General features: G+C 38.7%; 1 protein-coding gene across 14 annotated transcripts in view; it reads right to left on the reverse strand.

The window, feature by feature from the left end:
* The window catches only part of kif1aa (kinesin family member 1Aa), a 50,783-nt gene extending 30,739 nt beyond the window's left edge, over positions 1-20,044 (reverse strand). For 9 of the 14 annotated variants that reach the window (XM_085266113.1, XM_085266106.1, XM_085266114.1 and 6 more), the window contains exons 1-14: positions 19,717-20,044; positions 17,015-17,173; positions 8,502-8,575; positions 8,187-8,369; positions 8,033-8,098; positions 7,767-7,945; positions 5,778-5,889; positions 5,419-5,496; positions 5,236-5,301; positions 5,127-5,144; positions 4,938-5,016; positions 4,507-4,585; positions 4,085-4,227; positions 2,665-2,703 (exon numbers count right to left, since the gene is read on the reverse strand). In XM_085266113.1, coding sequence (XP_085122239.1) covers positions 2,665-2,703; positions 4,085-4,227; positions 4,507-4,585; positions 4,938-5,016; positions 5,127-5,144; positions 5,236-5,301; positions 5,419-5,496; positions 5,778-5,889; positions 7,767-7,945; positions 8,033-8,098; positions 8,187-8,369; positions 8,502-8,575; positions 17,015-17,120 — 1,222 coding nt within the window. In that variant the 5' untranslated portion in view covers positions 17,121-17,173; positions 19,717-20,044. The remainder of the gene's footprint in view (positions 1-2,664; positions 2,704-4,084; positions 4,228-4,506; positions 4,586-4,937; positions 5,017-5,126; positions 5,145-5,235; positions 5,302-5,418; positions 5,497-5,777; positions 5,890-7,766; positions 7,946-8,032; positions 8,099-8,186; positions 8,370-8,501; positions 8,576-17,014; positions 17,174-19,716) is intronic. The other 5 variants (XM_085266117.1, XM_085266115.1, XM_085266118.1 and 2 more) reach the window with 3 other exon arrangements.
* Positions 20,045-23,591: the final 3,547 nt, after the last annotated feature.

Consider the following 23,591-nt stretch of genomic DNA (forward strand, 5'->3'; position numbering starts at 1 on the left):
AACCCACCGCCGTCTTTCGCTACTCAGGTTAAATATATATGAGTCACTTAGATAAATTAAAAATGTTGTTGTTTGGCTTTTTTTTTTTTTGTATTTTATTTGTTCCTGAGTAAATCGGTTTGTCTGAGATTAAAGTTATAGTTTTTACACAGCTGAATAAACGTCAAGCAGACAGCTGATTATCAGAAGTGTGAGATGCTGGAGAATATACTCCGTTGTCCTGTTATATTTTAGATAGCAAGGAGTTTATTAAACTTCACCGAAACAATCTGCAAATTTCATTAAAATTGAATAAACTATCATCTTGTCTTTATTTTTAGTTAGCACCTTAAAAGCTTAAAGCTGTAAGCTAATGATAGTTATATAAGAGCAGATGCTGCTGGTGCAATAAGCTGTAGTTTTACGTCCAGTGGATGATGATCTGATTAGTCGACTAATCGCATAAATAATCGGTGACTAGTCGACTATCAAAATAATCGTTTGTGGCAGCCCTAATGCAGAACCATTGAGAAACTGTTCGAGCAGCATGAGAAAAGATTTCCATTACTCATTCCCATTCAAGCATCTCTACCAAAAAATTAAAAACTGTCACCAGTTATGGAAAACAACAAAGTACGTGAGCTCTGCAGAGCCTGTGTGCGCAAACACGATGACTCATTTTTAATGGCGTCTTATTTTCTGCACAGAACATTAGAAAGCCAGAACTCTCAATTAAGATTATTATCTAAAAGCAGCAAGATGCATTTACTGCTCAGCATGCTTTGCTGAAATTATTAATGTCAAACAAATTAATGGAAGCAGAAATCCATTTCTCTGGTAGAGGATCAGACACAGCGATGAGTTTGTCTGATTAGCTTTGAATGAAATTTCTGGGTAAATCTATTATTAAAGTAACACATAAAAAAGGGCCCCTTATATTTTTCTGTTCAGAGCTTTATCTTGGATTTATCGTGGCACCTGAAAGGCCTGAGCAGAAAGCAATAATAACAACCTTGCTGCTGCTGCTATGGCAACACAGAGCAATAAACTGGCCAAGTGTATCACACCCATCCATCTGGACAGGCTTCGGCTCGCCAAGATTGATCACATAATATTGCCTCTGCGGTTAATTAAGTTGTGTATTATGGAAAGACTGTAAAAATCTATGGCATGAAAAGTGCAGAAGACCTAAAAGATCCACTATTATGTAAGTGATTATATGTCTGAAGACTACATCATCACCCTCATCTTATCGTTCCTCTGTGCCCTGTTATCCTGCCTGCCAACAGGCGTTGACAGACTGATGATTTGTAAACTGTAAAGGGAAATGTAACAAGGTAATTATCCAAATATCTTTTTAAAGTAGAGACATTTTCTTTCTCTTAAAAGTTCTATTTTTTACAAATGACCTTTTTCAGGGAACTTGAGAACTTAGGGATCTAACACAGGAAAGGTGTTATATCACCTGGTCCACTTTTATATAGCTTTATAGCTAAAACAGGATAAAAACATTTTTTTATATGTGCTGCTGCCAGTGTGGTCTTTAAAAAGACCTTAATAAACATACTGAGCTGTACTATAATTTTTAAAAATACATAGCTTACTTCTGTTCAAATTATATTGCTACTATTGACCAACTATACTGTACGTTTTCTTTAATTTATTCATTATAAAATACAAAAAAAAACCCACTTGGAATAATGTTTGAAATGGAGATAAAGGCAGCATGATTTTCAAATCTCATAAACGCATATTCCATTAACCCCAGAACACTAAATATTTAAACTGAGACTTTTTACTCTTTCATGAGAATATTTGGAAGGAAGAAACAATTAAGAGGAAAAAATTAAGGGAAATATTGCTGCTAATAAGGTTAACTGGCAACAGGTTAATAACAGGACTATAATCCTCAATCAGACAAGGAAGGAACGTTTTCCTGTTAAGAGTGCAGAGGGGATGCTACACAGTGGGAAATCACCCTATCCCAACGTTTTTGATTGTGCTGCTGCCATCAAGTTCAAGATGAGGTCATCTTTTTCTTAGACTGTTTTATTTTGTTAATTGAAAATAAAAATATGTTTATGAGATTTGCAAATTATTGCATTCTGTTTTCTCACAACATCCAAACTTTTAAGTTTGTTTATTGAGGTTTATTCAGATTTTTATTACATCGTTATCTATTTTTTAAATGCTTTGTGAATATATTGCTTAGAATATATTAGGGGATTTAATTCTTTACTGCACTGCATTGCATGTGTCATTAAATCTTTTTATGTGATATGTGTGTTTTCTTGCCGGAAAAATAAAGCGCGTCGTACACACACAGACCTGCCAGAGGAAATGGATGTCACAATTTCTACGTCAGGGAAATTAAAGATGAAATGAATCCCATTATGGTGCACAAGCTTCCATACTATATTGCTCCGCTGACCTATCAGTGCATCTATAAAGTCATACTCAGATCTCTACAGCACCATAATATAGCAAAGCCTGAATAGGGATGGAAAACATGCTGTTTGTATTTCATTAACATTAGCTTCTCGCGTTTCACTAAAAATCATGTAAAACAATCAGAACAGTTCCTTTGGTGCTGCAGAGAACATTGAAAAACCACTTTAACACTGCCACATTAATCAGCTGCGATTCTAAGCTGCAAAGCCAGAAAGCAAGAAACAGAGAACACACATTTCAAACCCTCGATATCAGCACCAGACGCTCGATATGCTGGGAGAAGAGACAGAGAGACAGCACAACACCTTTAGTTAAATTCTCCACAGGTAAAAATGTTCATTTAGCTATTGGTGAACACCTGAGCACTGCAGTCTTAATATGCTCTATGCGCTCCAAACATTAATCCTGATCTTTCTCTGGGAAAGGAACTGTGCATGGTTTCAAAATAATATAACATCCATCTAATACATCTGTTTGCAGTACTGCAGTAAAAGTGGTATCAAGATTAGAGATGCAATGAGCTAATACTATATGTTCTGGCCAAAATTATATATACTTTATAACTTATATAGATATAATTATATAAATTAACCAAAATTAGTGGATTACATTTTGGGAAAAACAAGTGTAATATAGTCTAAGCTAATGCATAGGAGAGGTGAGTCATGAGTGAGCATCAACCTCTAACGAAGTATCAAAAACTGCAGTTCCTTTAATGTCACCCTGAGGCTGGCTCCAAAAATGAATCAATCCCATGTTAAAATATTCATATATTCAAAAATGTTTACAGCCAGTTACAAAACAGTTTCACCCTCTATAGATAATTTTTCTACTATAAATCAACTGTTCAACTTTGTGTCTTTGTGCAAACAGGCTGCTAGGATTCTCCTGCTGATGCTGTTTTACATTACTGAGCTGGAACTCTTGACCATATTTGTTTTTTTCAACCATTTTTAAATGATTTGAACAAATATATGGTTTGCTGTACAGCTCATCCAAAAGTTTTGTGTTCCACCAAACACACTATAAACTGTTCAGGTGCCTAAGAAAGGGAATATGATATCGGTGCTTGTGGATAACTGAGGCTGTGGTATCTGTAATGGTTTCTGACATAAAAAAGTGCTGCTGAGATGATACCTAATCAAGATGAATTCACTTCCCAATATAAGGAGATGTATAACTTGTGCTGTGTTATTTATGTAAGAGCACCCTGCCTGTCTAAGGACAGGAGTGGAGGCAAAACATTTCCTCTCACATAGCTGGTATGATGTGTTAGCTTCAGATGCTAATGCTAGAAACAACGCCTACACCATTTTTTCCAGCCTGTTTTTAGACACAAATGGGAGAATAATGCATTCGTGCCAAGTTTGGTCCTACTGCTGTCTGAAACCACTTGCTATCTATTCATTTTCATTAACTTCTTCCCACTGATTTTATTGCCCTGGCTGGTTCTTAATTTGCTTCTTGGCCTATTTGAACAGATCAACATGTCTGTGAGTACATCACGGCTTCTGTGAGCACAGGGAGAACAAATTTGTTTGTGAGTGGGCTGAGCTGAGGCTGACTCTTAAAAAAAGGGTCCAAGACCATTATGAACAATTTAAAATTCAATCTACAGATAATGGGCACATAAATCCAATGAATGGTCCCTTACTCTCAATGATGTCACCCAGGCCTTGAGCAAAGAGGAGCTCTTTCAGGCGAGACACCTCCTCCTTCAGCTCACGCACCAATCGGTTGTTGGGATCCTCGTTAATGACAGCGTTACAGCGAATCTGTTTGGCACGGTCAGCATACCTGGGAATGCAAAAGATCACTGAGACACAGGTGTGTGAGGAGAAACACACACATATATACACATTCATAATTCCCCCGACATCCCCGTCTCTGCAGCCCGGAGCTGCAGCTGCAACCCGTGAAGGATGTTTGAAGTGTGAAAGTGAGGCAAACCTCTGAGGGAAACGTGGATTACACAATGCCTGCGTTTCACCAACACCGGTGTCCTTCAAAGCAACATTCACCAGCTGTGTGGGAGGAAAAATCTGCAGCACAAAATGTGCTGTCTGCTCTGTTTACCTGAGCGTGCTAAGGGTCTCATCGTAGTTGATATCAGCTGGACTCAGAGCAGCAACCATCGCAGTTCGAGAATTTCCCCCTGACAGAGAAGAACAGATGTAAATTTATGCTTTGAGTTCAGAATGTGTACTTGATTGTCACTAGTTCTGCATGAATGTGGTGTCAGGAAAATAGGAAAACACTCTGTCTGAACAAGTTAAAATTTAGATTTTGCTACACCCAAAAAATGTCATTTGATTACATATAGTACAATTACATAAGTACAACATAAATCTTACATTTAACAGAAAAGTTGTGGTTTGCATTAAAATGTAAAAGTGATTAGCTTTTGGGGTTCAGACGCACGATTTTCTGGAGGGATTCTTTTACATATCACAGTGATGTTAGAAATATTAGAGACATTCAATGCCTTTGAAAAACGGTGTTCATACCCAAATTTTCTCTCAGTAGCCAAGTCAAAACTGAATCTCGGTATGGAATGAAGCTTTCTGCCTTTTTCTTCTTTTTATTCTGTTTATAAATAAAAGACACACAAAAAGTCAGCATGAATTAATTTTTTCTGTGTTTACTATAGGTTCAAATAAATAATGAATTAGGATAATAACATGTGAATCACTCACCTTATTCGGCCCAGAGCCCTAAAATGAAATGAGACAGTGGAAACTGTAATTTTTATCCAACACAAAATCGACTTCACCTTAAAAAATACAACAAATGGTTAATACAGACCATTTCTGCCAAAGCAGAGATGACTTTCCCCAGCGTGGTTAGAGATTTGTTGATATTTGCTCCTTCCTGTGACAGAACAGTAGGCAGATAAGGATTACGATGACAGTAAGCACAGACTGCTTTAACATGGATTTAGTCAGATAAATAAACATGATTTAAGATTTTTTTTTGTAGTGTTTTCACCTTTAGCCTGGTCCCTTTGGCTCCGGTAGAATCGGCCCTCTCACTGCCAGCCAAATCCACCAAACTGATTTTACTGACCTAAAACAGCACACACCAAATCAGTAGAATCCAATTAATAAGATGCAACACATGGGCTTTCAACAACACAAAAAAAGAATCAATAGGCATTCATCTTTATTATAGAGACAGGCCTTATTAAAAAAAAACAGCTTAAGAATTATCCTCATGACCTTCAAGGAGTCATTGATTTCCACGTCCCATCAAGACTTAAATCAGCGTCATCAGTCAGAGGGCAGATAAACCAAGACAGCAACTCGATGTTAAACAAATTCAGTGAGGATCAGATAAAAATCCTCTACCTTCTCGGTAGTGTTATCCATCTCTGTGTCGTGGCGTTTCTGGGTGAATATGATGTTGAAGACGGCGTGCGAGCGACTGCTTGTCTCATTCATGTTGGTGGCAGCCACAGTCCTGCACAGAGACAATGAATTTTAATTACTTTGTACAGTTCAGATTTTAGCCAGCAGGATGTGGGTTTAAGTATAATTTAATGAAAATGTTTTTTTATATGACACACTCATAAAACACTATTCAAAGTAGAAATAGGTAGTTATATATAAAGCGTATTTTTAAAAAAAAAGTATATTTAGTGTAACAGCAGCTATGTTTAGGTAAACGTCATGGTCACTGTGCTTGTGTTTTATCCCCCAAACCTTATGACACTTCCCATCTTCATGCTTCCTGTTTTATTTTGATCATTCATTTTTTTCCTGTGTCTATTGTCGTTTTAATATTTATATATAAATATTTAAATTGATATTGACTGTAAACGTTCCCTTCATTTCCCTTCTGTTTTCACTGTATGTATTCATAGATGGTCCGAGTGGATGTATCCATCCTTCTATGCAAGACAGATTTTTAAAAAGGGGTCAAAACTAAAGCACAAAAAGCCACGATGTTTAGGTTTTTCCTTAAGCCCTAAAATCATTTTTGGAGGGAATTTCAACCAATTCTACAGCCAAAATCAAAAACCTCAGAGTCTAAGAACAAGAGAGACGTTTAATATCTCACAATCATAACCAATCTAGAATTATAAATGGAAAAACCTGGAGCCTGCTAAGCAATGCATCTGACATTTTTATAGTGCACCACAAACATACATTTCATTAGAGTTTCATTCATTCCTTATTGCAAACCTCATATCCTGTGTGCAGTTACTTTAAGAGAGAAAGAAAGTGACTAATTCAATGGAGTCTCTCTTTAATTAGCCCTTTCATTCATTTCATTTCCTCTGGAGCTAAAATAGAGCTAAATAGAATTTGCAGTTCCCCAAACAGCCACTTTAAACTTCCTTCAAAAGTGAGTTAATCCACATAGACTGCAATGTTAAAATGCAATATCACAACAGAAACATGTGTCCAGAAAACCAGCCTCCATAACAACTGTCCATGTGGTAAACTGTTATATAACTTATTGCTTTAATTTCTATTAACTGGAGTCGCTACTGAACTGCATCTTCCAACCCTGTTTGTGGTCTTTGTACCTTTTGGAACATTTTTATGTAAATATCTGTTGAATAATAAGCCCTGCTGTGAGGAACAGCTCGCTTAACAAGTTTGTGCTTCTATTTTGTTGTTAATTGGCAGGTATATGCAGTGTTGCCAACTCCTCAGTAAGGAAAATCGCTATTGGTTGTCCTAAAAGTCGCTAGAAGTCGCTAAATGACGTCATCGCCTAATTTGCATAATTGGTCATGCTTATCTAATTGTAACCTATGTTGTTGGAGAGAGAAATAACATCGTGGAAGAGACATAAAGTGAGTAAAAAACGTCCTAAATGCATTTAGAGTTTATTTAGAACTACAAATTAAATTTCTTTTAGCAATTATTGTTTTTTTTAATGTCACAATTCCAACCCTGCTCCTTTACCCGGGCTTGGACCGGCAAAAGTGACCCGAAATAGGCACTCTGGTGGAGTTACTTTGTGTTTATGTGTTTATAAGTAGTTTTAAACCTTGTGATCCACAAAACAGCATAAGAGTAAAAGAGTAAAAGAAGAACTGACTGCGTTACAGCACCCGCTGCTTGTTGAGAGTAAAAGCAATACGGGCTTTCACGTCTTTTTTTAGCGACTTTTTTTTAGAAAAAAATTCGCTAAGGGGTCCGAAAACTCGCTAAATATAGCGACAAAGTCGCTAAGTTGGCAACACTGGGTATATGTGTCCTTAGTGTTGCACTCACACAGTTTATGGCAGTTTACGCTACTTGCTAAGCTAACGTGCTAACTTAGCACTCCTCCTGTGGTTCACTGCCTTTTCCTGAGACTCGAGAAATAGTTGACTACATTACCTAGCCTTGTTGCCAGAATCCATCAGGTCCTGGATGTCATTGTAGGAGGTGACAGCCAGCTTGGACAGGTCCTCCACATAAGGTCCCATTAGAGGATGCTCTCGCACACGCAGGTGCCCTTTGTTTTTTGGGTTCAGCAAGTCCCGCACACGCTCACAGTAGATTTCCATGTAGCTTACCTGTTTCAAATTGACAGTTGATTGAACATTTATAACAGATGTGAGGTCTGAATCCACTGTATAAACAGGAGGGGCGCCCACACTCACCTCTACAGAGTAGGACATGCTGTTGTCTGTATTATCATTTATCTTTGTAAAAAGGTCTTCACACAGCTGGAAGAGGAAAACATAATAATCCGCAAAAAGATAAATTATTTAATTTATTATGTGCCCTGTTAAATTAATCAAAGTGTGTCAGTACCAGGGGAATAATTCCTTGCTGATCCTTCACATCCTGTTTCCCCATCATGGTGTAGGACTTGCCTGCACCCGTCTGACCATATGCAAAGATGCAGACGTTGTAGCCTTCAAAGGCATGAAGCAACATTTCCTCTCCGATGTCTTTGTACACTTGCTTCTGCGATGCATAATTGACATCTTCGGGCTGTGGACAGAGATCAATAATTGGTCATTTAAGACTAAAAATGTCTTGTAAGGCTTGAACAAATATATCCAAAACTGATGAAAATATGTGGATGCGTTGTGTTTGGGCTCCGGGGGTGCACGGATGACTTACTGAAGTGTGAGACCAGTAGGAGTAATCAAAGTTGAAGCTCTTGTTGTCTTTGGCCTGCTTAGGGTTGATGATGGCTGAAAGACAGGACAAGGAACATGGGTCAGAGGGAGGGTGAGAACCACCCATGTGAAACTGGATCTGAGCTGGGTTAGTATCATGTTGTGCTAGTAGAGCTGGAAAGGTTTCAGTCACCTCTCCTTTCTGCACCAACAGCTACCTTTGGGATTAAGTTATTGGGCTTGGCCTACATAAATTCATTACAGAAACGCATCACATTGGAACACTTCATCCAGAAGAGGACCAAACAGAAGGCATTGGAGACCATGTCAAAGTATAAAATCCAATATTTGTTAAATCAAAGGCTGAGGTCACACACCGTCAGCCAGTCAATGAGGTAAACCAGTTGAGAAACAGGCAAAAAGGCCAGTTATTTTGTTACCTGTCAGGACTTTTCTAGGACACCTTGCGCTCAGCTCATCTTTCAACAGCATACAGCTTGAAACAACCAGCCGCTTTTAGCTGTAATCTGTCAGGCTCCGCTGACCTTTGGTAGCCCTCCAATAAATTCCACCTTTGTCAGTGTTATAACTTTCAGTCTTCCCAGAAGGCCAGTGAAGTGTCTATATGCTTTTATGTCTTCCTGTGTCTGCCAGCTGTTCTGTAAATCACAAATCCTCCATGAGCTATTTAAGCATCCATCTCGGTACTCAAACAGGAAATGCCTTCTCCCCATTAAACAGTGTATTCACTGTTATAGCGAAGTTATAGCGTATAACTTCATCCCAGATTAAAGGGACAATTCGCCCTAAATCATTTTTTCCCTCCAGATTGAATTGCTTTTTTTTTCATCCAGACTGTTTTGGTGAAGGTTGCCCAGTTTTCGAGATATTGACTGCAGAGATGCCTGGTTTCTGTTAAATATAACGGAATAAACAAAGAAAAAATACATCTGAAATACTCAATGTTTCATGATGTAGTTACTCAAAAAAAGTGCCAAAACCTTATTGTGAAGATTTTGTGCAGGAAGTAGGAAACATGCATCTTCTCATGAAGACAGGCCGGGTTTAAATATTAATGGAGTTTCCTCTCAGCTGATGTTGGTCATTGAAGATGGTGGAAAGGATAGTTCCTACATGACACTGTTCACATCAAAAGCTGTGATTTTTTTTAAAAAATAAGTATTTCAATATTTTTAATAAGAGATGTTGAGTTATTTAAATGCATTTTTTTTCAAGTTTTGAGCACCAAAATACACCAGATTTTTACATTTTCATTACATTCAAGAGAAGGCAGACATCTCTGCAGCCAAAATTTGATTTTGGAATAAGCACTAACAGTCTGATCCCCAGAATGACGACAACTCAAGAAAATCCAGTTAAACAGTGATTTATAATTAAATCATATCGTACTGATGGCTAATCTAACGTCATGTTAAGGATGTCTGCCCCGAGGCCTGATCGACATGATGATGATACACTGGTTTCAAAAATAAAGCATAGAGTATTTAAAGTATTTTGAGTGGAAAAGGTTTTGCACTTCGAACCAAAGGACTAATTACAGCTTTTTATAGATTTAACTTGTGGAAAAACACATTTTTGGGGAAAACAATATTTCAAGTTACACGTAAAACCTTTTGATAATTTTATTGTGCTTGTTTTTCATTCGTAGACATTACAATATAAACACAACGTAAAATATTAGATACACAAATTATCTTTTTTCTGCAAAAACATCTAATAAAGAGTATTTCTTGAGATTTTTTTTTTTGCTGTGCATCAAACAGTTTCACCCTGATTTGTCCAAACTCAGCAGACACAATGAAATCGAGATTAGTTTGTTTTTTGTTTTTGGCATGAATACTACTCCACATGTTGGTGTGCCCACATATCTCATTTGGTCTTGGTGCCAACATGATGCTTCCTCCCTGCTCCCTGGGCTCCAGACCATTTTCTCTACTAATGCAGATGCGGTCGATAAAAGAGGAAAAGGCCCAGAGCTAAGTACGAGCTCAAGTAAGTGTACACAGTTTTATTTCCTCTCTACACTGCTACTGTTCCCAGCTATGAAATATAGGCCAGTGTGGCTGACTTGGGTTTCAGATTTCAGATCTAATCCTCGCCATGACTAAGAGATGAGACTTCACTTACTGGCCGTGACTCATCCTGGTACTCTGGAAGAAGGCCAGATATGAACATAGATGTACTACAGTCCTCATATTTGCCATACTTATCCAAGCAGTGTAGTCTGTATTCGCTGCTAACAGAAACAATTTCGAGAACCATAAGGACATTTGAAGAGAGGATCTTCAATCAACGTCAATACACTTAAAATATTGAGTTTTAAAGAAATATGTTCTTCTTTTGTCCATTTTTCACCTTTCCACAATGTTTTAGGATTTTTGGCCTGCTTAGTTTTGGTTAAAGGTAAACCTGGCTGAAAGTTAAAAAATAATCCTCATTCATCTTATCATCATCGTATCTTGCTGCTGACCATCACAAATCTAGACTGCTCACTAATTATTATTAATGTTTAGCACTGTTGCCTGTGCTGCTTCTGTCACACAAACATGTTGTGCCCGTCTGTGCGGATATTCTCCAGAATCTCCGGCTTCTCCCACCATCGGAAAACATGCTCTGCTAATGCTGCCTATCTGAAACAGGATGCTCTCCCAAAGGAGATTACTAATCTCTCTACATTTACTTCTTATTTAAATAAGGGTTAAAAAAGGGTTACAAATTTTAAAAAAGGGTTAGGGTTACCGAAACAAAAGACAGTTCCTACGTAGCAGCGAAGGAGTTTGTGCTGCTTCACTGCAGCTTATTCTGTGTTGCATCTTTTATTATGCAGTAATTTCCTTTTCTGACATATTTCACTAAGCAGTATTAGTAGTCACATTACTTATTGCTTTTAACTGGGTGTATAGTAAATATTACCTAAATATTACACAATCAGGAAACTGTCCATTCTGACAGAAAACGCTGATCTGCTTTTACAAACTCTGGAGTCACTCACTCGGTAAATAACTGAAAGGAGACATGAACTACTTTATCAAACCATCCATCCATTCGCTTCCGCTTATCCTTTTCAGGGTCGTGGGGGGCACTGGAGCCTATCCCAGCTGTCATAGGGCGAGAGGCGGGGTACACCCTGGACAGGTCGCCAGCCTGTCACAGGGCCAACACACATGGACAGACAACCATTCGCACTCACATTCACTCACACATTCACACCTAGTGGCAATTTGGATTATCCAATTAACCTATCCCCACAAGCTGCATGTCTTTGGACGGTGGGAGGAAGCCGGAGTACCCGGAGGGAACCCACGCAAACACGGGGAGAACATGCAAACTCCACACAGAAAGACCCCGGCCTGATGGTGGAATTGAACTCAGGACCTTCTTGCTGTGCGGCAACAGTGCTAACCACCGTGCCACCGTGCTGCTTTATCAAACCCCTAAAATTAAAAAAAAACACAAAAAACCAAGATTTCATTATTGCCCAGAAGCCTTCGCTATATGACATCCTCTCTAAACGTACTCATCTTCAACAGCGCTGTGATTCATACAAGATGAGCCCTCTGCATCCCTACTTAAGCACAGAATACAAGAGTGTCTTGCATTCAGATAAGGTAATTACTTTGGAGTGGTGGTGACTGGCAGCACGAATTACCATCAGAGCGGAAGTACCGGGTACCGCCTTTGCGGACTGCACGGGTACAGACTTCTTTTATACTATCCTAACCAAGCTTGTTAAATGCATGTAAGGTTTTTATTTGCAATGAAACGTTTTTCTGAAAGTAGCCACAAACAAAAAGAGAATTTCTGACTGAGTAATTGTTGAAACTAATTTAGTAACCGACCATATATGAGGGCTGCAGTGAGACACGGGAGCAGGACTGAGTGTTTAAGATCAATAGCTGAGGTATCTCATCCAGTGATCATCGCTTATCTCTCCACCATAGGACAGTTTCTGCGTCATTTCAAGCACACAGAGGAGACCTCCTTCAACCCTTGCCGTATCCACTTTTGCCATCTATCTTCCCTTTTTATGATGGAAGCACTTTTTAATTTTTAGCTGTAGATTTAATTGATGACCCATCATTAAGTGCAGACAATTAGACGAGAAAAGCGAGCAGTTCATTTTCTTCCGTCTTTGTCACCACGTCTGGAGTGTTTTGAAGTAAAAGCCCAATCGATACATTTATCAACATAAAGTATACACCAGGGCCACTGCCATTCATCTTTACTATACACATAAGATATCTTGGTAATCAAATATTAAAAATGTATGAAGACGGAGAAACTGCTGATCTTTTTTTTTTCAGTGTTCTAAATACCCAAATACCTCAATAAAAGCTGTTTCTAATTCAGTTTTTGCATGGAGGTAATTAACTGAACTGTAAAAACCGGCATGTGATAACAAAATATTTTAAGTTAATGTAATTTGATTTATTAAAACAACAGTGTATGATTTGCATTAACAGTCTATATTTACAATGTTGAATCTATATGTCTTTATAAACATTTATTCTATGAATTTTAAAATGAAGGACTTATTGGGCAAAAAAATTAATTACTGTTTACTGTTTTTGTTTAATCTTTTTGCAAATGTTTACCACCTTAAAATGTACTCGCAACAATGTATTCTTATAGCTGTGTATTATGAAAGAATACCACTACACTGTATTCCAATTTTGAGCATTCCATATGTTTTATATTTTCCTAATATTTCCCTAATAACATCAAATAATCTTTTTACGTAACCGTGACTGAAAATAGTACTGCTCATGCTGATCAGGTGGCCCAGTTTTAAAGTTTCCCACTTTATCAAATGCCTCCACTCATCACTGTATCTGTCAGGAACGCCCACGTTCCTCGTCTTTTTCCTAATTATAGCAGCGATTATCTGCTCGAGGTTAATTTCAGTTGCCCTTCTGTCATGTTTTCAGTATCCTTTTACTGCACATTCCGTGTTTGTCTTTGTCATAGCTGCTAGGTCTTCATAATTGTGACTGAGTGATGCTGCTCAGGACTGTCACGGCTGACCTGCCCCAGTCAATAGAAGACGAAATGTGGTTGCGTCAGCAGGTCTGAAAGAGGGGATATGAACTCACTGACAGGGACTGGAGGAAAGCCACGTAGATACTATATTCAGCCGCAGCAGCTGTTTGCTGATTTATATCTGAGTTTATGAAGTCTGACTGTCAAATGAGTCTTTGCATGACGCACTTTTACATAAAAGAGCAGTAATCATTATGGTAATGAGGGTTTTTACTACACAGATGAAGAAAAGGCATGAATCCACAATTTCTCTCAAAAAGACGTTAGATGTTAGATATACTGTTACCGGAAAAAGTCACAATGTTGAATAATAAATAGAATGGGGAATACTGGGAATTTCACCCCTGTTTTTAAGTTCAAGTTTGTCGTTATCGTCTTTGAAACAAGGGACAACGCTTGTGGGCTGAGCTGAGGCTTTAAAGAATACCCTGCTTTGGTGTCTATTTTACTCTAATGGAGATGATGATTTAGATCACCATTATGATGCACTAAAGAACAATTTAGAATAGCAATCAGACCATAAAGTCACCATAACAGTGGTTAAGAAGGTCATAAACCAAGTGAGAATCATGGCTGTTTTCCCACAGGCTTTTAAACTACTCTATTCACTTCCTGCTGCCTATGAAAGAGCATCAAGGTTTAGGCTGCAGCCAATTCCAATATGCAATTCATATCCTTAGTGCAGCGCACTGCTAAGCTCATGCTACTTGAATGAGAAACTGCAATTTTTTTTAGAATGTAGTCCAAATGGGATATAATGCATGAACACATGTGAAAGAAACCACCAAATGCATGTTAAAGTAATGCATCTACACTCATATACCTGATTAGATTTCTTGCTTTTGCATATATTACTAACTGTTATGTTGCGATGGTGAAAATTTTGATGTCTTCATAACTTTTCTGCAGCAAAATTAACAGAAATCTACAGAGTATTTGCAGCAAGTAGTCTTCTAAAGCGAGGCCCCTTATTCCTTCAGGTCTTTCCCCTGCATCTTAATTAAGGTCGGCGTGGGAGGGAACTTCTATCAGACAACAAGATTACTGCCATTCTCCTGCTTTGTGGGAACTGGGCTATTGACCCACACATGAATGTCAGGGAGCACAAAGAAGCGAGAGACACACACACACAAAATCCAGAACTCCTTCGTCTTTTCCCTTTCTTCAACCCAGACTACACAGAGACAAGGGGGCATTTATACCCCGATTCTCTATCCCCTCCAGACACTGCAACCAATGGGCTTTTTCATGACATCAGCCTGCTCACATCCTCCAGCCCACATCCAGAGCTATTGACTCAGTTTGGAAGAGAACAATCTGCTCCACTGAAAGACCGGCAGTCTCACTGAAAGCAGCTTTGTGCATCTGAAAAACGTGAAGCTTCTTAAAAGTGTTGACAGGATGTTTAATGTCTGGGTTTTAGGAAAAATAACTGAAAGAGAAATATGATAAATTCACACCTATATATGACATAAAGTGGTGACTTCCTTTTAATATGTAAGAATAAATGAATTAATGTGTATCTTTTTCCAGATTAACGCATCAACACAATATGAAATTCAGAAAGCATACTGCATATATTTATTGCAAGCCCCACTGTGGTTTTAATAAACTTTATAGGGCAGGTGGCTGAAAATCCCCCATTATTTCTTTCTGCTGGAGAACAACAGAAGCAAGCCTCTGCTACAAAAACTCATATTGCATTCATCTAATTTATTAGCACTTGCTTTGGTTTTTGAGCAGTGCATTATTTCAAGCTGCAGCTCCTGTGGGCTGGACATCAGATCTAGCTCATAGCAGCAGCCACTTTGTTAGAAGGTCGTCTTAAATTTCTGATCAGAATTAGACAAATCAAACACAAATGCTTCCATATTTGCCCACATGCAGGTCTGACTATACCTTTTTCAGTAACCTGTGTTATACTAGATTAAAGTAGATCGCTGTATTAGAACCAAGACCAAAGCTATCACCACGATTGTTTTATCTGAACCAGAGGTGCCGTTGAAATCTCAAGGAGACAGAGAATTTGTGGGCCAAAACCTATGGAATAAACCTCCTCTGGAAAGTTATAAACCTGATTATTTCTTGGTTTAAATGATTTCTAGCTTAAGTGTGAGACCCTGGTATTCGTTCGACTAGTTGATTTTTGTGATCTTTGCAAAGCAATTTACTGTAAAGCACTTTTTAAGACAAGCATTAAACAGTGTTACACAATGATGGCAGTGTTCGTGAAGTGTTTTAAATTTACATGTGTGTGGATAATGTCATGGATAAAAACATAAAAAAGGGATTTGTGTGATTAAAAATCAAATTCACAGATGGCTTAAAACAGTACATCTTCAAGGACTTTTTATCACTCCACACGCTGCCAGTTTATTCCCAATGGACTCCGGTACCTCTGGTCTATGTTTACACTGCTGAAGTAGGCAAACACTTATTGTTCACTGCCATAGAAACAGAGAAGGAAGCCAAACGAAGTAACATCACTCCTACTGTACAGTAAAAAATTTCAAACGAGTTCTTAAACACCATCCCACATAAAAATATGACGGCCCAGAAAGGCCACCCAGCTCGTTATGTAGTCACCCGTGACATGAGCAGGGAGGAGGGAGATGCCGAAATTAGGCCAAACGGTAAATATTTTAGGAAGTCTCATCAATTATTGACAAACGGCTTTACCTTGCTAAGCAGACTACATATCGAGTGTCTTTCCAGTCTCTTCGCTCAGTCCTCTGTTAAATCTATGAATGTGTGCTGCTCTTAAGTACATGTTTTTTTAAAAGTGAAGGAAACTTACAGAGCAGGTTTCCTAGGAAAATTAATGTGGCTGGTTTTGGATTATAACAAAATTGTTCACTGCATATACTTGAACAGAAAGATTAATTATAAAATGGTGAAGAAGGAATAATTTTTAATCTGTATTCATAAATAGCAGGACTTCTACAAAATAAATGAGAAGCTTATGTCGCCTAACACGTGATGTTCAACTGATTTGCAAAGCTGGTGATGTGCTAAATCCTTCACTGCTTGCTCGGTTTAGCTGCTGAAAAGGTGGACCCTGCAGTAATTACATATTGTCTCAAACAAGTTCAGTTAGATCACATTTTGTCTGAGGCAGGAAAAAGGTTTGCTCCCACAGAAACTGAGTCTGAGTCTCTATAAAATGTTGCTAATTTGATGTGTCTTGAAATACGCCTTACATGTACAGAGGAAATTAATGGTTCAGTAATCCAACCGCACAGAAAGGTTAAAGGTCGAGGTGAGCTACAGCTGGAAAACCTTGTGCTTAATGCCTTGTGGAAGAAGAAGCCTCCCCCAGGTTAAGCAAACATCTGTCAGACTTAATTACAGTTTTACTTCACTGTATAAGTCAGCCTCGAAGATAATAAAAAAACATGCACTTTTTTCAGTAAAACCACAGTTCTATGAAAAAATCCTAGTTAGAGTACTTACTAGTGGTGTTTCCAGACATCTGAATGATCAGTTTGCTATCTTTCTCAATCTCCCTAGAATTGAAGGGGCGGACCCGCACCGCCACCTTCACAGAGGCCCCTGCCATGGTGCTGTCTTCTTAGCACCTTGGGGTGCTTTCTGTAATGCCGGTCTGCAAGTCTGTTGAAAGGAGGAGAATATGAATTACAACTGAGTTGCTGCCAATACTAAACTAAAAACTAATGTGCAAACCACTCCCCAAGAAACCCAGAAACTGCAACTTAATCAACTTAAGCAGCATTTTAACAGCTAATTCAAAGTAATGGATAAGCAGTAGAAACAGGACGGCAAAAGGAATGCATACGTGATCTGAATATATAAGTTATAGTCATAAAGTCACTAAAGAGTAGAGAAGGAAGACTGAAACATAGAGTATAGTTAGTAGTATATTTTCTGCCATATTTCAAATTCAAATCCCTTCACGATGACATCATCAGGATCTAAGGGTAAAGAAGCTGACTGTTTACAGCTGTGGGCTCAAAGGGATTACTTGTACATACACCGATCAATTATCTGAAACTTTGTTCATGTTTAATACCACATAAAATGCAGTGATGAACTGTCAAATGGACAAAAAGCTTAACCACAGACAAAAAGTTAGGCCAGCTTACACGACTGATAAATGGGGAGCTGAAAGCTTAAAATTAGATAAAAAATGTCTAAAGGGTTAAAACAACTAAAAGTATTTTAACTACTTTTCAGCGGAGGGAGTGGGATCACTCAATCATCAACGTTTATCCAGTATCCTAATAAGCCAGCATTCTTCTGATTGGCTGCCCCTCGCAAAAAGAGCATGTGAAAAGCAAATGGGTGGGGCCTCGATATGACAGATCAATCTAAAAAAATCAAGCTTTCTGCTCACATGAATTTCTTGAATGCCTGATGACCTCATTATTTCAATTGTTGGTCATGTTTAATATCAACTATTATACAGTTTAGTAAAAGTACAGTTCTAATTTTAACATTGTGAAGAAGGGATACTTGAGTCCATTTCCCAGGCCTACAGAGGCATGTTATATGAAAAAGGTCGGGAACGACTGTCCTTATTACTAGATTTACTGGTTTTATAAACATCCATCAGTTCATAAGTGATCGTCATGCCATAGCAGACTTTTCTAGCATGTGCTCTGTTTGCATAATATTACAAATGTTGTCTTATTTTTGCATTATTTTGTTAGAAATTGTAAAGTTGGAATATTGCATCTTGCGGTTGATGAGACTGGGACAATAGCATAGGGCAGGGCTGAGTGGCTGTAACATGAAAAGACCATGCATGGTCAGCTACAGCCAGGGGAGTAATGGATAATAAAGCAAGCTGTAACAAAAGAAGTGCAGCAGCAGCTAAATGTCAGGCTGTTTCTCTGGATGACAATGGCACTGAAACCAGCCACAAATCCAGGGTCTGGCTCCATTCAGCAGCTCCATTTCACCAACGACTCGTTACGCAGTCACTCAAAAGGCAAAAAAATTACATTCAATAGATTTTAGTGTGTGGTGGGTGGATCAAGTACAAACATGACTCATCATCAAAATTTTTAATGTGGTTATCAATAAGCTTGACTATGATACAATTAGATTTCAGTGATGCTGCATCAGGTACAGCTATGAATATTAATAAGAGAGTCTGTCATTTCTTTTACTCAACTGATGCCTAAGATTTGGGATCACGTCAGATTTGGTACCAATACTCAGAGCGTGTTCGTGACTCAGATTGTCTTTCATCACTGAATGTAAATCTGCTGTGTCACCCCGATTCCTGGTACATCCTCTCCAGCTGGCACCTGAACAGATTCACTGGCAAGATGCATGCAGGGAACATAGTACAACAGCAAAACAGGTGTGAACTGACTGCAGGCTAAAAATCAGGATTAATAAATGAAAAGGAGCGAATGGTGTACAAGGTGTGCCATAAATCGGCTCTGGTTTTGTTATCTGAAATGGAAAATATTAATCATGTCACAGTGCAACTTGTGCATCTTGTGAAAATATATTTCCACTTCTTTTTTTCCCCTTTCCACATAACATCCATGGTCATAATCTGCTCACACACCAATCAGCTGATGATGGAGCTCAGCTGGGCGGCCACCATTTTCCCAGTGACAAAGACTAAAGTAATGCACATAATGTTTTTGACAAGACTTTAGGCAAATTTTCCTTATTGATTAGGTAACTGTGAATTTATTAAATGCTTTTAAAAAACAAACAACTTTGTTTTTCAGGATGGCAGCAGGTCCATAAAACGCAAGTCATGGACACTGTCGTTATTAAGCTTAAACTGACCATTTTGACTTGATAAAAAACATCATTTATTGCGTCATTTCAGCAGCTTTTGGCGTTATGACACAACACTTTCGCGCACACGTCTACCTCACCTTTCCCCCAATGACAGTGCATTTATTGCTGCCGTCCTGCTCACACAAATAAAAGCCTCTTTATTAAAAATAGACGCAGTTAAATAACAGCACATAGCTGGTGTCAGACAGCAGCTTTAATGCCTCTGTATCGCTCTAGGCTGCCTTTTTCCCGACAATGACAGCCTCTTCAATGGCCGCACCCTAAGCCCATCTCTCCCCAGGAGATTTAACACTAAGTAAATAAAGGCTGCTTCATTAAAACTGCATCAGCACTGTGACAATGGAAACACTGAAAAAAAGCCGCCCTACCTCGACAATGCCAATAACGTGAATTGGCTCTATTTCTCGTGCTCGTCTGTTTTATTGTCCAGCTCCGCGGACACCACCACCACCTCCGCTGCTCTCCTCCAGGTTTGGCACTGCCCCTGCTAACAGCTTCCCTTCTCCATGAAGGGCTGAGGAAGTCACCGCCTGCTGGTGCCTTGTACCTGTACCTCCTCTTCCTCCACCCGTGACTGCCAGTGGGGACTCAAGGAAAACGGAAAGGCAGCTTGGGATGTTCGGCCGAAGCGATCAAAACGGCTCTGTTGTCTCCCTGTCTTTGGCAAGGATGCTCGAGCTCCACTGAGCCAGTGACATCATCACCGAGGGAGGTAACAGCATCAATGCAGTAGTGGGAAGAGAGAGAGAGGGAGAGGCGGAGGCAGGGAGTGGGATTAGTATCCCGCTTATGACCTCTTATGAAAGCTGTAATAGAGAAAACCCTTTTATTAAAGGTAAAACTCGCGGATAGCGGGGGAATTAGTGTTTTTCTCAAGGGGTAAAATCAGCCTGGATTACTTGGAGGATTGTTTTGGAAGCAGTGCATGTGAGGACACACAAACGGTGTTGTACTTGTAAGGTTTAGTAGGTCAGATCAGGGACATCAAGCCGAGAGGAGACAAGTGGCACAAAGCAGGTCGCCGCGCATGGAAACTGAGTGTTCACTGAAACATCCAATACAGCTTCTTAGAGTAGAGCCAGGCCTCGGGAACGGCAAAAAACAACAATATAAGGCCCACATTTTTTATTTTTCTTGAGATGTGTTTATTTATGACAACGATTTTTGTTTCCGCATTGCAGTTTTAAAGTGTGTCGCTGTATTTTACTGGAGCAAATAATAAACGTTGATTGTTAAACAAACAATACGTGCAGTTTGTTTTTTGACCTTCCTTTTGAAAAGGAAGCAGCTAAATGCACATGCACCTATGTATGTATTCTTTTAAGACATGCAACCCACACTTTAGTTTCCACTTTTATGTAGCTTCTTGAAAAAAATGAAAATATGTGAAAACTATCATTTCTGGACGATTTGTCATACCTTAATTCCACCCGTGTTCTGTGGATTAGAACATCTGAAACAGGAAAAGCACAGGTTAAGACACTTTTTGACAACCATGACTCAGTTCCATGAAGTGAACTTAATGAGTCTCAGCTTTATAATTATATTAATTGCATTTTCCCAAAATATAGAGATTTTGACTCATGGCAGTAAGAAGCACTGATGTCATATTATGTTTTTCACTGATCAATAAAATTTCAGTTAAATTTTCCTTGAGAGAGAGGACCATTTTTACAGGCAGAAAAACACTGTCTGCTTCAGAGAGATACTCAGATAAACACACAATTTCCATCAGATGGAATGAATGAAAATTCAAAAACTCATCATTCTAGCTCTATTTTTTCAAATTTACTGACTACATTAAGGAGTGACAGTATGCCTATTTGACAAATAAATACTCCATTTAATATGCACAGCAGCATTTTTTTCTACAAGTGCCTTATTTATTACATTTGAAAGCATTTACGCCACACACCACACAGCTGGATCCTCTTAGTTAAGAGTTGTCAGGAAAGGGGGTCTGACAGCTGAAGCCTGTACCTCCCATTCTACTTTTAAATATCCACAAATAAGCCTGCAGTCTGAGCGTGAAGTGCTCTATAACATAATATAAGGTTTAAGATAAGATGTGGCCTTATTATTCAACATTTTGCATGTGAGAAGAAGAATTTTAAATGCAGTTATAGTGACTGGATGTTTACAATTTAGCACTGTTGACAGAGAGCAGTTATTTTTGCTTAATGTGTACATTGAAGGACATATTGTGGTCAAAAATGACTCCAAGATTCCCCTCAGTGCTGCTGGAGGTATCTGCCCAGAAACCATATTTCTAAGAATTTTAGGACTGTCTACAATAACCTCAGTTTTCGTCTGAATTGGTACTAAAAGTGGTAAATAAGAGGCCCCTGAGTCCATAAGAATGCCTTTAATAACCTTTACTAGTGCTCTTATGACGAATTTGAATCTTCTTCATATAATTTATTTTCATCGACCACTAATAATAAAGAATAATTAAGTAATTTCACTGAGAAACTAAATCATATCGACTAAAGCAGAACTATTTAATCAGAAACAGAGAAAAAAGAGCAGATAAAGTACCTGGAGAGAGATGTTTTGTGGATATACTTAAGCATCAGGTTGATAACAGAGATGAGAGAAGAAGAAGAAGCTTCTTTCAGCTGCTCCTTTATTCACACGGCGTCGCCACAGCAGGTAACTTTGCATATTTGAGTCAACACAGCCTTGAAAGAGACTTGTGCCTCCTCCTGGGATCAAACCGGGGAGCTTTTATTTGTTAGGGGAATGTGTAGACACCCTACATCACTGGCAAAAAAAAGATGACAGGATCCTGCTACTGGACAATGAAGATTTAGTGCCTGTAAAGCTCGATGCTAACAGATCAATACATTTTATTTTCACTGACAGCCAGTGTAAAAAATCTTATGTGTATATTTTAAAAAATGAATTTTATTATTTGGCATCTGAGGAGCAGCTTTCTGACCAAATTCTTTTTTTTCTTCCTGAAAATAATTTGCAGCAATTTGCAAAAAGGTTTAAGCAGTAAAAGGCAGTCAACAGGAACTCTTTGTCTGGTGGAAGGATACTTTAACTGCTCAGGTTTCAGCCTCAGTGAAACACAATGCAATTTTGTGACCTTGCTCTTTGCGCAGTCCTACCAGTCCTACTGCTCTCTCTCTCACACACATTTAAACGATGTTTCAGTTTACAAACGGCGCCCCATATAAAATCCCTCTTGGGCTCTCTCTGTCTCATCCACTTCTCTCTCATGCAAATGTTTTATTTAATTCATCAGCATTAAGATTTCACGGTCTAATCTCCTCGCAGAACGAACATGCTTCAAACGGCACACAGAAAATGTAAGTGGTGTGAATCACAGACGTGAATAAAACAGGATGATGTCACTCCCATGAATCACCACATGCTAAACTCGGCAGACACTCCCTGCTGTGTGTACGTTTTGTTTTTTTTTAAAGTGGGATGTTTTTATGATTACTTTGGCACTCTAGTGTCCACTAGAGGAAAACACAGGAGTCGTGTATTGTGTCCCGATTCGCGATTGAGGTGTGAGACAAAGGACCACTGGTCCAAGTGAGTCCAAACAATGATTTTATTAAACACATGGGAAGATACACACCACTACATTATCAGCATAGATCTCCACTAGAAAGCACACTTCAAATGGCTTTTAAATGTCAGGGTTTACGCCCCTTCTTGCGTCAAGCAGATACATAACATGCATAAGTTACAGTTAATGACAGTCACCACACCTTTTGTTGACAACCTTTAACACATTTTAAGAAGCTTCCGCTCCATGTGTTTCCTGTCGTCGTCCTTTTTTCCACTCTTATCTCTGGAACATCATGAGCACATCCTGTACAAAACTGTTGCTTTTGCAGGTACAAACTGCAGTTACAAGAAAAACATATCTCACCTCTACCCAAGGAATGAGTCTACGTGATGTCTGTGTTTGTAAGCGTGTTATGGATTGACCTTTTTCTGCACTCTGTCATCTTTCACAATAGATCATCTCTTTATGAGCACATTTTGCAATATGTGTAATAACATGATTAAAACTACATGTTTAATAAATGTTTTCAAAAAATGCCACTACTCAAAGCTGAATAAAAATGATATAGAAGAATAAAAATGATAAAATTCCCACAATTCTGCCCAGCCTTCCAGCTCTGTTCTGCCATGTCTAAACTCAGTGGCACAGGAGCCTGAATAATTTATTGGTAGAGTGAGCTGTTGCCTCAAACCTTGTGTGACAGACATGCTTTCT

Source organism: Mchenga conophoros, linkage group LG23, assembly GCF_057382185.1.
Source record: "Mchenga conophoros isolate Kocher_MC1m ecotype Shallow Benthic linkage group LG23, M_conophoros_male_GT1.1, whole genome shotgun sequence".
NCBI lineage: Eukaryota > Metazoa > Chordata > Actinopteri > Cichliformes > Cichlidae > Mchenga > Mchenga conophoros.